The following is a 14,259-nucleotide window of genomic DNA, read 5'->3' on the forward strand; positions in this document are numbered from 1 at the left end:
GTGGAATTGATTCCAACTCATAGCAACCCTATGGAACAGAGTAGAACTGCCCCATAGGATTTCCAATAAGCAGCTGGTGGATTTGAACTGCCAACCTTTTGGTTAGCAGCCTTATCTTTCAATGGCTGTGCCACCAGGGCTCATGGTTTTGTATAGATGCCCTTTGTTATGTGGAGGAATGTTCCTTCTATTCCTATTTTATTGAGCGTTTTTATTAGGAATGGGTGTTGACTTTATCAAATGCCTTTTCTGTGTCAATTGAGATAATCATGTGATTATTTTGTTTTACTTATGTGGTGGATTATGTTAATTGATTTTCTAATGTTGAACCATGCTTGCATACCTGGTATGAATCCCACTTGACTGTGGTGTATTATTTTTTTTATATGGTGCTGAATTCTATCCACTAGAGTTTTGTTGAGAAATTGTGCATGTATGTTCATGAGAGGTATTTGTCTGTAATTTTCTTCTTGTGCGTGTGGTGTCTTTGCCTGGCTTTTGTATCAGGGTTATGGTGGCTTCATAGAATGAATTTAGAAGTATCCCTTCCTTTTCTATGTTCTGAAATAGTTTGAGCAGTACTGGTGTGTGCTTTTTTCTGAATGTTTGGTAGAATTCTCTAGCGAAGCCATCTGGGCCAGGGCTTTTTTGGCGGGGGGGAGGGGAGTTGTTTTTTTTTTAAATTGTCTTTCCAATTGCTTCTCTTGTTATGGGTCTGTTCAGATTTTTTACCTTAGTTTGTGTTAGTTTAGGTAGGTAGTGTGTTTCTAGAAATCTGTCCACTTCCTCTAGGTTCTCAAAAGTGTGCTTTTTAACACTTTAAAGTGGTCTTTTGCAGCATTTTTGCCCAATGCAATATGTCATTTGATTTCTTGACTGCTGCTTCCATGGACATTGATTGTGGATCCAAGCCCTTTACTTGGGCTGAAGGGAAGTGTCCTTTCAATTCATGACATCTGACCTAGCTCTGAGTCGCTAGGGTTAAAGAACTGCTGCATTGGTGGCTAGTGACTGAACTGAAGTGAATAATAAATATTTGAATTTGAGTTGATGATTATCCTTATATTTAATGTCAAAATAATGGGGATTCTGAGATTTCCACATGTACAGATTCGCAGGACAAGCGAAGGGGAGGGCCTGGTTGGTAGAACACACATTTCTCATTCTTTCCTGGAGAGTATCTTCCCTGAATGAATCCTGTTACATTGTGGGGGTGTTGAGGGAAGCAGTTATGCAAAATTTAGAGCAGAGATGTTTAGGATTCAGTGTGTATGACCTAGGAATCCCAAACTTTGTTATATACTCAGATGAAATTAAGGCAGGAAAACAAATATAAACTTGTACACTAATGTTCACTGTGGCACTTTTCACAAGAGACAAAAGGATGAAAAACTAAAATGTCCATCAATAAATAAATGGATAAACAAAATGTGGTATATACACAGAATGGAACGGTACTAAGCTGGAAAGAGAAATGAAATATTGATGCAAGTCATACATGAATGAACCTTAAAAACTCATGCAGAGCAAAATAAGTAAGAAAAGGACTGTGATGAAATGAATTCCATTATATAGCAATTTGCCTTCGTTCTTTGGTAAAACAGTTTGGGAGATTTTTTTCCCTAAGCCTTGAGGAGTTGTTATCTTTGCCCTAGTTCTTTGGATGGGGTTCCCAGGATATTTTCTACCCTAAAGTATTTGTTAATTTTGCCCAGGAGATTTCCTGGATTGATTGACATTTTTTGGGTAAGCCGTAAACAACTTAATGGTTTAATACTTTTGCTTAGTAATTAACAAAGGCTGAGTTGATTGACATCTCATTGGTAATTGAGGATTGGTTGAACTCTGGTCTAGAATTTAGAAACTGGCTACCTCAACTGTAAAAATGGCATGGGGGCAGTGTCTGACCTCCTCTAACTTCATGAGGGGGAAGGAGACTCAAGATCAGCAGCCCAAGGCTGATTCCTATGAGGCAGAGTTCAGACATGCCTTCATTCACCAACATTTTTACCAATTCTGACAACAAGCTGTCCCTCACACAGTACTCTCTACTTCTCTGCTGGATTCAGTAATTCCTTGCAATGGCCACACAGACCATACTCATAGTTATGGGGTTTAAGAGGGAAGTAACAAGTTACAATTCAGGTTCAGCAACGCTTTGGATACATTTCTTCAATCAGGACAGCCTCTTCTCAGCTGTGTCCACAGGCACACCTCTCTTCTGCCCCTTGGCCTCTGCCCTGTTCAGCAAGTGTTACAAAACTCAACTCTGACAATAAATTTCCAGAGGCACCCCACTCCATCAATAAGCCTCAAATGAAGATGTTCAGTTTTCTTGCTCAGTGGGTTGGTGAGACTAGGTATGCTGCCAAGTTCCTGGATGCACCCCACTCCACCAAGAAGCCTTCTGCCCAAAGGTACTCAGCTCTCTCACTCTCTTGGCCAGGAAACATACCATGCTATTTCCAGCCTCTGGTGCCTCTGCTGCCGCCATTTGTCTGCTGTTGCTTCTTCCCATCTCTTGCCATCTACGGCATTACAGCTCTCACGCTCTGTCTCCTGGATCTAAGAGGTTGTAGTGCAGGTTTCCCAAGTCTAAAGAAGACACTCCACTCCTGGCTTTTCTTTCTTGGTGGTGGTGAGACCCTCCCTCCCTGCCTCTAGGGTGGTTCATTTTAAGCCTAGTGAATGGCAAAACTGACCAATCCCTTTGTTAGGGTTTCATATACCTTATTTGCATGGTCCTGCACCCACAATGGTCCCATTCATTTTATTTACACTATTAGTAAGCTATTCAATCCCCTTGGTGGGCCCCAAGCAGTTCATTTGCATAGTCCCACACAGTCATTGTGTGGGAGTCACAAAGTCTGTGGTTAGAAGGACCATATTAGGTAATTCACTTCACCATAGTTATTGTAAACTTAACTAGATGGTAACTCCAATTGCAGATGCTTGCTGTTCCAAATGTCGTTTCATTGCTTGAGCAAATTAATACCTCTCCTGGTACCTGGTTTGCAGCTATTGATCTGGCCAATGCCTTTTTCTTGATTCCAGTTTCAAAGGATCACCAGAAGCAGTTTGGCTTCAGCTGGCAAAGCCAGCAATACAATTTCACTGTCCTACCTCATGGGTCCATCAGCTCTCCAGCCCTATGACATAATTTAATCTGCAGAGAATTTGATCACCATTCCCTTCCACAAGATACCATACTCACCCATTACATTGATGACATTCTGCTGGTTGGAACTAGTAAGGAAGAAGTATCAATGACTCTGGACTTATTGGTAAGACCTTTGTACGCTAAAGGGTGGCAAATTAATCTGACAAAAATTCAGCATCTTCAACCTCAGTAAAAATTCTAGGAGTCCAGTAGAATGAGGAGGAAATCCTGGTGGTGTAGTGGTTACATGCTATGGCTGCTAACCAAAAGGTTGGCAGTTCAAAACCACCAGGCACTCCTTGGAAACTTTATGGGGCAGTTCTACTCTTCCTATATGGTTGCCATGAGTTGGAATCAACTCAACGACAATGGGTTTTTTGTTTTTTTTTTTTTTTTTAGTGGAGTGGGGGATGTTGAGATGTTCCTTCTAAAGTGAATGATTAATTCCTGCATCTGGCCTCTCCTACAACTAAAAAGGAGGCACAATGCCTGGTAGGGCCCTTTGGATTTTGGAGGCAACATATCCCTTGTTTGGATGTGCAACTTTGGCCTGTTTTTCCAGTGACTCCAAAAGCTGCTAGTTTTCAGTGGGGCCCAGAACAAGAGAAGGTTCTGCAACAAGTTCAGGCTGCCATGCAAGCCATTCTGCCACTGGACCATATGATCCAGTGGATCCATTGGTGCCTAGACATGTCAGTGGCAGATAGAGATGCTGTTTCGAGTCTTTGGGAGGCCGCTATTGGTGAATCACACATAGTGCGGACCCTTAGAATTTTGGAGCAAAGTCATGCCATCTTCTGCAGATAACTATTCTTTTGAGAAACAGCTTCTGGCTTCTTATTAGGCCTTAGTAGAGACTGAACACCTGACCATGGGCCACCAAGCCACCATGCCACCTGAGCTGCTCATCATGAATGGGTGTTGTCTGACCCACAGTGTCGTAAAGTTGGACATACACAGCAGCAATCCATCATTAAATGGAAGTCGTATATACGAGATTGGGCTCAAGCAGGTCCTGAAGCTACAAGCAAATTGCATGAGGAAGTGGCCCTAATGCCCATGATCTCCACTCCTGTAACATTACCTTCCCCCCTACCCCCAGTCTACACCTATGCCCTCAGGGGAGTTTCTTATGATCAGTTGATTGAGGAAGAGAAAACTCATGCCTGGCTTACAGATGATTTTGCATGATATGCAGGCGCCACTTGAAAGTGGACAGTGGCAGAACTACAGCCCGTTTTTGAAGAATAGTGGTAAAAGGAAATCCTCCCAATGGGCAGAAATCACAGAAATGCACTTCCAAGCAGTCACTTTGCTTAGAAGGAGAAGTGGCCAGTTGTGTGATTATATACTGATTCATGGGCTGTGGTCAATGGTTTGGCTGGATGGACAGGGATTTGGAAGAAACATGATTGTCGAATTGGTGACAAGGAGGTATAGGGAAGCGGTATGAAGATAGACCTCTCTGAAGGGGCCAAAGAAGTGAAGGTATTTGTGTCTCATGTGAATGTGGATAGGATGACGTGTTCTGTGGAAACCAGTCCTCTTCTTTACCCAGTCACTCCTGTCATTATCCAATAGGATCATGAAAAAAGTGACCACAGTGGAAGAGATGGAAGTTATGCGTGGGCTCAGCAACACTGACTTCCATTCAGCAAGGCCAACTTGGCTACAGCTACTGCTGAATGCCCAATCTGCCAGCAGCAGAGACCAACACTAAGTCCTCAATATGGCACCATTTCTTGTGGTGATCAGCCACCAACCTTGTAGCAGGTTGGTTACATTCAACTGCTTCTATCATGGAAAGGACAGTGTTTTGTTCTCACTGGGATAGGCACTTACTCTGGATACTGATTTGCCTTCCTTGAATGCAGTGCTTCTGCCAAAACCACCATCAATGGGCTTACAGGATGCCTCATCCACCATCATGGTATCCCACACAGCATTGCCTCTGATGGAGGGACTCAGTTCACAGCAAATAAGTGCAGTAATGGGCCCTTGCTCACGTAACTGACTGGTTTTACCATGTTCACAGAATAATGGGATGGTCTTCTAAAGAAAACTACAGTGCCAGCTAGGTGGCAATACTGTGCAGGGTTGGGGCAATGTTCTCCAGGAAGTTGTATATGCTCTAAGCCACTGTCCAATACATGGTGCTTTTCTCCTATAGCCAGAATTCACGAGTTCAGGAATCAATGGGTGGAAGTAAGAGTGACATCACTCACTATTACCCCTAGTAACCCAGTTGCATATTTTTTGCTTCCTGTCCTCATGACTCTATGCTCTGTGGGTCTAGAAGTCTTAATTCCAAAGGGAGGAATGCTTCCATCTGGAGACACAACACTGATTTCATTTAACTAGAAGGTAAGAATGCCACCTGGCCACTTTGGGCTCCTCATGACTCTGTATCAACAGGCAAAAAAGATGGTTACAATATTGGCTGTATGTCGAATACAGGAGATCTCTTAGGATGTGTCTTGGTACTATTACTTCCTGTGATTAAAGTCAATGGAAAACTACAGCAGCCCAATTCCCACTTGACTACTAATGGACCAGACTCTTCAGGAATGAAGGTTTGGGTCACCCCAGGAGGCAAAGAAAAATGACCAACTGAGGTGCTTGCAGAGGGTAAAGGGAACATGGAATGGGTGGTGAAAGAAGGTAGTTCTAAATATCAGTTACTGCCACATAACCAGTTGCAGAAATGAGGACTGTAATTATTGCTTCCTTGTTGCATGTGTGTGTATATATTTTTTGTTTTTTCCCTCCCTTACTCTATCATTTACAAAATATAAGACGCAAACAGGGCTAATGTGTTTTCAGTTGTAGTATGTTAGATGCAAGTTTGAGTTTATAATTGTCTTTTTAGCAATTATGGTTTAAGGAGATGTGTACAGGTGCCAAGCTGACAAAGGGTGGACTGCAATGTTTAAGGTTGTGTGTCAACATGGCTGGGCCATGATTTTCAGTGGTTAGGCAGTTAAGTTGTAGTTTGGCAGTTACATAATTATATAATTTGACAGTTTTGAAATGATGTAGTCATCCTCTATTTTGTGATCTGATGTGAGCAGCCAATCAGTTGAAAAGGGAGTTTCCTTGTGGGTGTGGCCTGCATGAATATATGTATGGATGTTCTGGCAAAACTTGCTTGCTCTGGGTCCTGCCTCCAGCTCATCATCATCTGACCCCCAGTTCTTGGGACTTAAGTGTCTTGCCATATTGCCTACTGATCTCAGGATTCATCAGCCTCTGTAGCCTGTGAGCAAGCAGCCTGCCATCTTAGCTGCTGATCTTGGGCTTGTCAGCCCCTGCAGCTATGTGAGTCAGAAGAAGCCTTCAGACTGACGCCTGACCCACAAACACGGGACTTGCAAACCTCTACAACCATATGTGCCATTTTCTTGAGATAAATCTATCTATATATACCCATTGCCATCAGGTTGATTCCAACACATATCAACCATATAGGACAGAGTAGAACTGCCCCACAGAGTTTCCAAGGAGCACCTGGTAGATTCAAACTGCCAACATTTTGGTTAGTAGCTGAGCATTAACCATTATGCCACCAAGGTTTATATATACGTGTGTGTGTGTGTGTGTGTCCGCAAGTGTGTTTATATATATATATAAACTAAAAACCCATTGCTGTCAAGTTGATTTCAACTCAGTAACCCACCAGGACAGCGTAGAACTGCCCTATAGAGTTTCCAAGGAGTGGCTGATAGATTTGAACTGCTGACCTTTTGGTTAGCAGCCATAGCTCTTAACCATTGCACCATCAGGGCTCTCTCTCTCTATATATATATACATATATATACACACACACACACACACACACACACACACTTCACTGATTTTGCTTCTCTAGATAACCCAGCCTAAGACAGTCATCTTAATGGCACCTATTTTTTCAGTGCCCATTGCAACTGTGACGTCTTAGCTTGGTTGGAAGAAACTGAAATAACTTTTGGACAGCTCAGTCACTGTACTAATTGTGAAAAGTTTTAGAGGCTATATTAAAATTTAAGCAGGCTAGATAAAATTGTTGGCAATGTAGTTGTATTTTTGCCATTAGGCTAGGGCATCATGGGCCCAGCCATCTTAGAGGAAGTCCTTTGTCTGTACAGCAGAAAAAAGCACTTTTGGAGAGTTCAGAGTACCCCAGAGATGGAAGAGCCTCTGGAAGATGAATAAGGTTCAGGAGAACTGAGGTGGTATGGAGCATGTAGTGATCACAACGTGAACAGAAACAGTGGACACGGTGAGCACTTTCTAGCTTAATCTCACCTCATCTTAAGCCCGCCCAAATACAAAAGACACCATGCCCCAGGCAGACATCCATCCACTTTCTCTCAGTAAAAATTAGTTTTATTTATGAATGAAATTATACAGCATGTGCTGTTTTCAGCTGGCTTTTTTCACATTGCATGTTGTTACTGTTTTAGGTGCTTATGAGTCCATTTCTACTCAGATCTACCCTGTGAGATAGAGTGGAACTGCCCCATAGTGTTTTCTTGGCTGTAATCTTTATGGAAGCAGATCGCAGGTCTTTCTCCCAAGAACCCTCTGGTAATTGTTTTGAAATCCATCCATGTTGTGGCATGTATGAATAGTTCCATTTCTTTTGGCTGCTTTGTATTCCTTTGTAGGAGCATACCAAAATGTGTTCAATCACACACCAATTAATGTTTTGGGTTTTTGGATACCAAAACCAAACCAAACCCGTTGTCTTGATACCGACTTATAGCAACCCTATAGTGATATGGAAATGGAAATCATATAAACATTTGTGTACAAAAATAAATGACCCAAATAAATAAATGACCTAAGAGAACTGGACATCTCTTTGGTAGCCATTTGCAGGCCATTACCCATTTCTAGCCTTTCTCTAGTTCATATTCTCCTCTTCCCTAGCAGTAGCATAGAAGGCGTACCTAAGACATTAGAAACCTTGAGAACTCACCCATGGCACCCTGACTCCACATTAATCTCCTTGCTCGCAATGTGTGCAACCCCTAAGCCATTTTAATTCTCAGAATCCACCCAATAAAGTCCTACAAAGTCAAAGCAGGAGGTCAAATCCATCTTCAAGTTATTTCAATTCCAACCAATTCTCACATACTCCATCATTTCTACTTTAGTTGAATCTCTCACCTGATACCACACCTGCCACTGCTTTTGTCCTTGGCCTGTAGTGCCTGGTCTCTATATCACCGGTCAGGTAATACTTGTAAATCATTAATCAGTCAAGATTATATACAAGTTCTCAATTATCTAATGACTGGACTGCAGTATGGAATAAAATCTCAAGTATTAGGATGGCCTGTAAGAGCCTCCATGATCTGGCCCTTGTCTCTCATGTCCTACCACCCTCTGTCTCCTCCCTCAATTCAAACAATGGTCTCTTTGTTATTATTAGAAATTTGACAAGTATGTTCCTGTCTCAGAATCTTTACACATGTTCCCACTGCCTGGGAATATTCATCTCCCATATATATTCCTATGACTTGCTCCCTCCTGTCATTGAGGTATCTGCTTATCTCCTCAGACCAAAAAGTATGTCCATTACTCTATTTACTTTACTCCATGACTTCAAATATTTCAAAGGAATTCTTCAAATTTTAGTGTGCAACAGAAACCCCTTGTTATAAATGCAGCATCCTGGGCCCTGACCCAAGATTCTGGTTTAACAGATGTGGGTGATAATTGAAGAATTTGCTTTTTTTTTTTTTTTTAAGCTTCTCAGAGACTCCTGAAATAAGAAGCCCACAGTCTATTTAGAAACAATCCTATAATGTTCTTTCCTTAGAAATATTATGCTGCCTGATTCCCCTCAATTTAGTTCTTGACTCAAATGCCACCTCCCCAGAAAGGCCTCAGAAAACTTCAACTTAAATAGCATCTCCATAATTATCTAAACACTTATTATGCTCTTTTTCTTAACACAAATTGCTACCTGATGTTCTCTTTTACTGCCCGTCTCCTGCACTCGACTGTAAGCAGTTGGCCTCTGAAACTACAAAAGTATCTAGCAGTATCAACAACAGCACCTGGCATAGTTTACACATTTACAAATCTTTGTTGGAGTGAATCACCCAATAATCCAGGGTTTGGGATGGAACTGACACAGCCACTGCATGGTTAATTTCCATTTCTTTTTCTATAAGGAGGACTCACAGAATATGCTATCATTATTGGATTCTAAGCAGAATATAATTATCTTTATTAGAGCAAGGGGACGAGGACAAGAGCCTACTCACAGGAGAGTAAGAAGGAATGACAAAGAGAAAGCACATGCCCTAATTCAGCAGGGCAGAGAAGAGATGCCATCTTTAAAATGAGGGCAAGTCTCAAAGGTGATAGGCCTCTGAGCAAATAAATATGAGGGTTCCTCTCCAAGACACCTAAGTGATTTTACCTCCCTCCACCTTCTATCCTTTCCTTCATCTTAGATTGCGGTTCTCATCCTTTTTACTCTTATTCTTGGGATCGTTTCCCTTTTCTGCTTTCACCCTTTTATATTCACACAGATATCAAGTCTCTCTAATCACACACATATGCACACAAATAAAACTTTTGGACAATTCCCTTTTTTAGAAGTCTTTCAACGGTTCATTTTCTACAGTGACAAAAATATTCTCTGCCTCTTTAGTCCATTCACCTTCATCTTCCAAACCAATATATACTTATTTTCCTATGTCATGAGGAATATGAGTTTCTATAAACCAGCACTGTCCAACAGAATGTTCTGCCATCATGAAAATGTTCTACGTCTGTACTGTGCAATATAGTACTCACTAGCCACATGTAGTTGTTGAGCTTTTGAAATGTGACTGGCAACACTGAGGAACTAAATTTTTAAACTTAATTTATATTTAAATAGCCACAAGTGATCAGTGGCTACTGAATTAATGCCAAACTATCAAGGAATTTATAATCAGTGTAGGCAGAGAAAACATGGTACAGTGAAATCAGGGTTATCGAAAAAGAGGAAGACCCTCAACGAGATGGACTGACACAGTGGCTACAATAATGGACTCAAACATAGCAATGATTACGAGAATGGCACAGGGCCGGGCAGTGTTTTATTCTGCTGTACATAGAGTTGCTATGACTCAGAACTGACTCAACAGCACCTAACAACATACAACAACATGGTGAAATGAGTTCCTTTTGTGTGGCCTTTTGCCTTGGTTCTTTGTAAAAACAGCTTGAGAGATTTTTCCCCTAAGCCTTAAGGAGTTACCTTTGCCCTAGTTTTCTACCCTAGAGGGCTTGTTACTTTTGTCTAGTTGAATGACATTGCTTGGGTAAGCTGTAAAAAACTTGTTCTGACACTTTTTGTCTGGCCCTGGGCTGTAGCCTACCCTGTTGACTGGTATGCACCTTGCAGGGATTGGTGACTAGAGTGTGCAAGTGAAGTGTCTGTAGCCTACTATGCAAATGAAGTGTCAATGGTTCATTCTCTACAGTGACAAGGGTCAAAGACTGTAACACTGAAGGTGGCCACAGGCCTGGAAGGGGACCAATGGCAGAGCTGGTGGTGACAGATGACAGGACCAAGAGAAGCCTGTCCTGAGAGAGCCAAGAGCAGGCATGTCCTCAGGGGGTGTGCATGGCAGAGAAAAGGGCCTGCCTGCTTGCAAGGCCAAAAAGATCTGAGAGAGCTGTCCTACACTGAAGAAGGACAGGGTGTGCTCTCCACTTTGGGGGAGCCATCCAGACTGCCTACGTGCTTCCTGATCAACATAGCCTGTTGATCCTGACCCCGAGTTGAGCCTGTTACTTTCCTAATAAGCCCCATAACTGTGAGTATGGTCTGTGAGTTCTGTGTGGCCATTACAACAAATTATCGAACCCAGCATAGAAGTAGAAAGTGCCGTGGGGAGAATGGCTGGTGTCAGAATTGGTAAAACATTTGGAGGCTGGAGGTATGTTTGACTTCCACCTCATAGTAATCAGCCTTGGGCTGATGATCTTGATTCTCTCTCCTTCCTCTTGTGAAGTTAGGCAAAGTCTGATGCCACCACACCATTTTTACAAGGATCAACAGGGTACAACTCAGGATCAAGATCAGGAAGCTTGTACGCAAAATCTGGAAGGCTCCCCTGATGTGGAGAGCACATCCCTCCAGTCCCTTCTTCAGTGCAAGACAGCTCTCTCAGATTCTCTCAACTGTGTAAGCAAAGCAGGACCTTCTCTCTGCCGTGCAAGTCTCCTCTAGGCTGTGCAGGCCTCCTCTCAGCCCCCTCAGAACAGGCTTCTTCTTGGCCAAGCATGCCTCCTCTCAGCTGTGCAATCCTTTTCTCTGCCCCCTCATGACCATGCACACCCCCTCTCTCAGCCTTGTAGACCTCTCTGCATTTGGTCTTCCTTCTTTCAGCCTCTCCCTCGCTAACTGGCCCAGCTAATAGCTAGTGTAGTAGTTTTGTTCAGCTCTCTTAGTTGCATTCTGAGCATAAGGTTTTTGCCATCAGCACCAACTCTACCGCAGGGCCGTTTATGGGCCTGTTGCCAACGGCCCTGCTGCAGGGCCTCTCTCAGGCCTCTGTCTTCAGTGTTACAGCCCTTAACCCACGTTACAACTTTTTTAGGAGGTTCCTCACCTCTGCTCTACTTCCTCTCTCTTTTTGTCTCTTTTACCTTTTTTCCTTTCTGCTTGTTTCCTTTCAAAACTTCTTTGTTTTTGGTTGCAAATGTAAACAAATTTCTGAGTGCAATGGTTAAGAGATATGGCTACTAACCAAAAGGTCAGCAACTCGAATCCACCAGCCTCTCCTTGGAAATCCTATGAAACAGTTCTACTCTGTCCTATAGGGTTGCTATCAGTCAGAATTGACTCAACAGCAATGGGTTTTTGGTTTGGTCAATTTCAAGGCATGGCACTCCCACCAGGGCCACAAACTGACCAATCCCATCTCAGTAGGCCATAGTCACTTCATTTGCATAGTTTATTGACCAAATCCTGCAAGGCACATACCAAGCACAAAGGAGACCGCAAGGGGCCAGACAAAAAGTTTCAAACCTTCAAGTTCTTCACAGTTTGCCCAGAAAATGTTAATCAATCTAGACAAAAGTCCAAACCCTCTGGGGTAGAAAACTAGGGAAATGTAACTCCTCAGGGGAAAAATCTCTCAAGCTATTTTCTTCAAAGAATAAAGGCAAAAGTCCGCATAAAGGAACTCATTTCACCACAGTTCTGCTTATGTAAAAGAAATGGAATTAACCACACTCAGTGCATACAAAGGAAATCTACCTAGTGTGAAATCTTTCATGCTGTATGAAGCACGTTTTCTTCCTGAAGGATTTACTATATTCATTGCATTATTAGAGTTTCTCTGCTTTATGAGTTTGCTGATGTACAAGGAGATTTCTCTTGGACGAGAAGCCTTTTCCACATGCACTGCATATAAAGGGTTTCTCTCCTGTATGAGTTCGTTGATGTACGATTAGACGGCTTTTCACAGTGAAGCCTTTGCCACATTCTTTGCATTCATAGGGTTTCTCTCCAGTATGAATTTGTTGATGATCAATGAGTTCGCTCCTCATGGTAAAGCCTTTCCCACATTCAGTGCATATGTGGTTTTTTTCTACTGTATGAGTTTGCTGATGTATGATGAGATAGCGTTTCATGGTGAAGCCTTTTCCACATTCACTGCACTTAAAAGGTTTCTCTCCAGTATGAGTTCGCTGATGTACACTAAGATTGCTCTTGAAGGCAAAACCTTTTCCACATTCTTTGCATATGTAGGGTTTCTCTCCAGTATGAGTTCGCTGATGTAACATTAGTCCACTATTTACAATGAAACCTTTCCCACATTCACTGCATTTATAAGGTTTCTCTCCAGTATGAATTCGCTGATGTACAATCAGACGACTCTTCAAGGGGAAGCCTTTTCCACATTCACTGCATATGTAGGGTTTCTCTCCAGTATGAGTTCGCTGATGTATAATGAGCATGCTCTTCACGGTGAAGCCTTTTCCACATTCACTACATAGATAGGATTTCTCTACTCCATGATTTCGCTGATGTATGATGAGATTGCTCTTCCTGGGAAAGCCTTTTCCACACTCATTGCACACATAAGGTTTCTCTCCTGTATGCATTCGCTGATGTTCATTCAGACGGCTCTTCATGGTGAAGCCTTTTCCACAATCATTGCATACATAGGGTTTCTCCCCTGTGTGGTTTCGCTGATGTATGATGACATAATGCTTTGTGGTAAAGCCTTTCCCACATTCACTGCATATGTAGGGTTTCTCTCCAGTATGAGTTCGCTGATGTATGATGAGCATGCTCTTCCCAGTGAAACCTTTTCCACATTCACTACATACATAGCATTTCTCTCCTGTATGAGTTCGCTGATGTACGATAAGATTACGCTTCCCAGGGAAACCTTTTCCACATTCACTGCACACATAGGGTTTCTCTCCAGTATGAGTTCGCTGATGTTCAATCAGACGACTCTTTATGGTGAAGACTTTTCCACAATCACTGCATATATGAGATTTCTCTTTTTTATGCATTCTCTGGTGTTCATTGAGCCTGGACTTTCTGGAGAATGCTTTCCCACATGCACTGCACCCATAAGGTTTCTCTCCTGTATGAACTCTCTGATGATCCGTGAGCTGAGACTTCTTCATGAAGGCTTTCCCACATTCATTGCATATGTGGGCTTTCTCTATTTTGTAAAGTCTCTGACGCTTAATTACTTGGGACTTAGTGCTGAACAGTTTTGTACATACAGGGAATTTAACTTCAGAAGGAAATTTTTCATGATTACCATGCAGAAATGATTTCCCTCCTCCACTAAGTGTAGCAGAGTTCTTAGTTTCACAGCTTTTGTTCTGGTTGGCTAAACTTAAATTTGATTTCAAAGTTTTTATGTGTAACTCAAACATATTATGATTTTGCCTGGAAGGAAAATGAATTTTGCTATGATGAACAATGTTTCCAAATGCATTATGTTCATGGCGTTGTTCAGTACACTTCAGCATTGCATGATTTTCCAAGTGACCTTGCAGATGATCATCAACCCTACAGGTTTCTAGGAAAAGAACAGAACAAAGGATTCCTTCATAATCTTGTATGAAATAAA

The 14,259-nt window shown here is 42.2% G+C and overlaps 1 protein-coding gene across 3 annotated transcripts in view; it reads right to left on the reverse strand.

Annotated features, from left to right (window-relative positions):
* The window catches only part of LOC126086039 (zinc finger protein 615-like), a 158,221-nt gene that overhangs the window by 133,101 nt on the left and 10,861 nt on the right, over positions 1 to 14,259 (reverse strand). The window contains exon 4 of one of the 3 annotated variants that reach the window (XM_049902041.1): positions 7,517 to 14,208. The exons of the other annotated variants lie outside the window; for them this stretch is intronic. Within the exon in view, the coding sequence (XP_049757998.1) occupies positions 12,488 to 14,208 (1,721 nt within the window). The 3' untranslated portion in view covers positions 7,517 to 12,487. Of the gene's footprint in view, positions 1 to 7,516; positions 14,209 to 14,259 lie in introns of those variants that run through there. 3 annotated transcript variants of the gene reach the window in all.

This window comes from Elephas maximus, chromosome 11 (genome assembly GCF_024166365.1).
Source record: "Elephas maximus indicus isolate mEleMax1 chromosome 11, mEleMax1 primary haplotype, whole genome shotgun sequence".
Classification (NCBI taxonomy): domain Eukaryota; kingdom Metazoa; phylum Chordata; class Mammalia; order Proboscidea; family Elephantidae; genus Elephas; species Elephas maximus.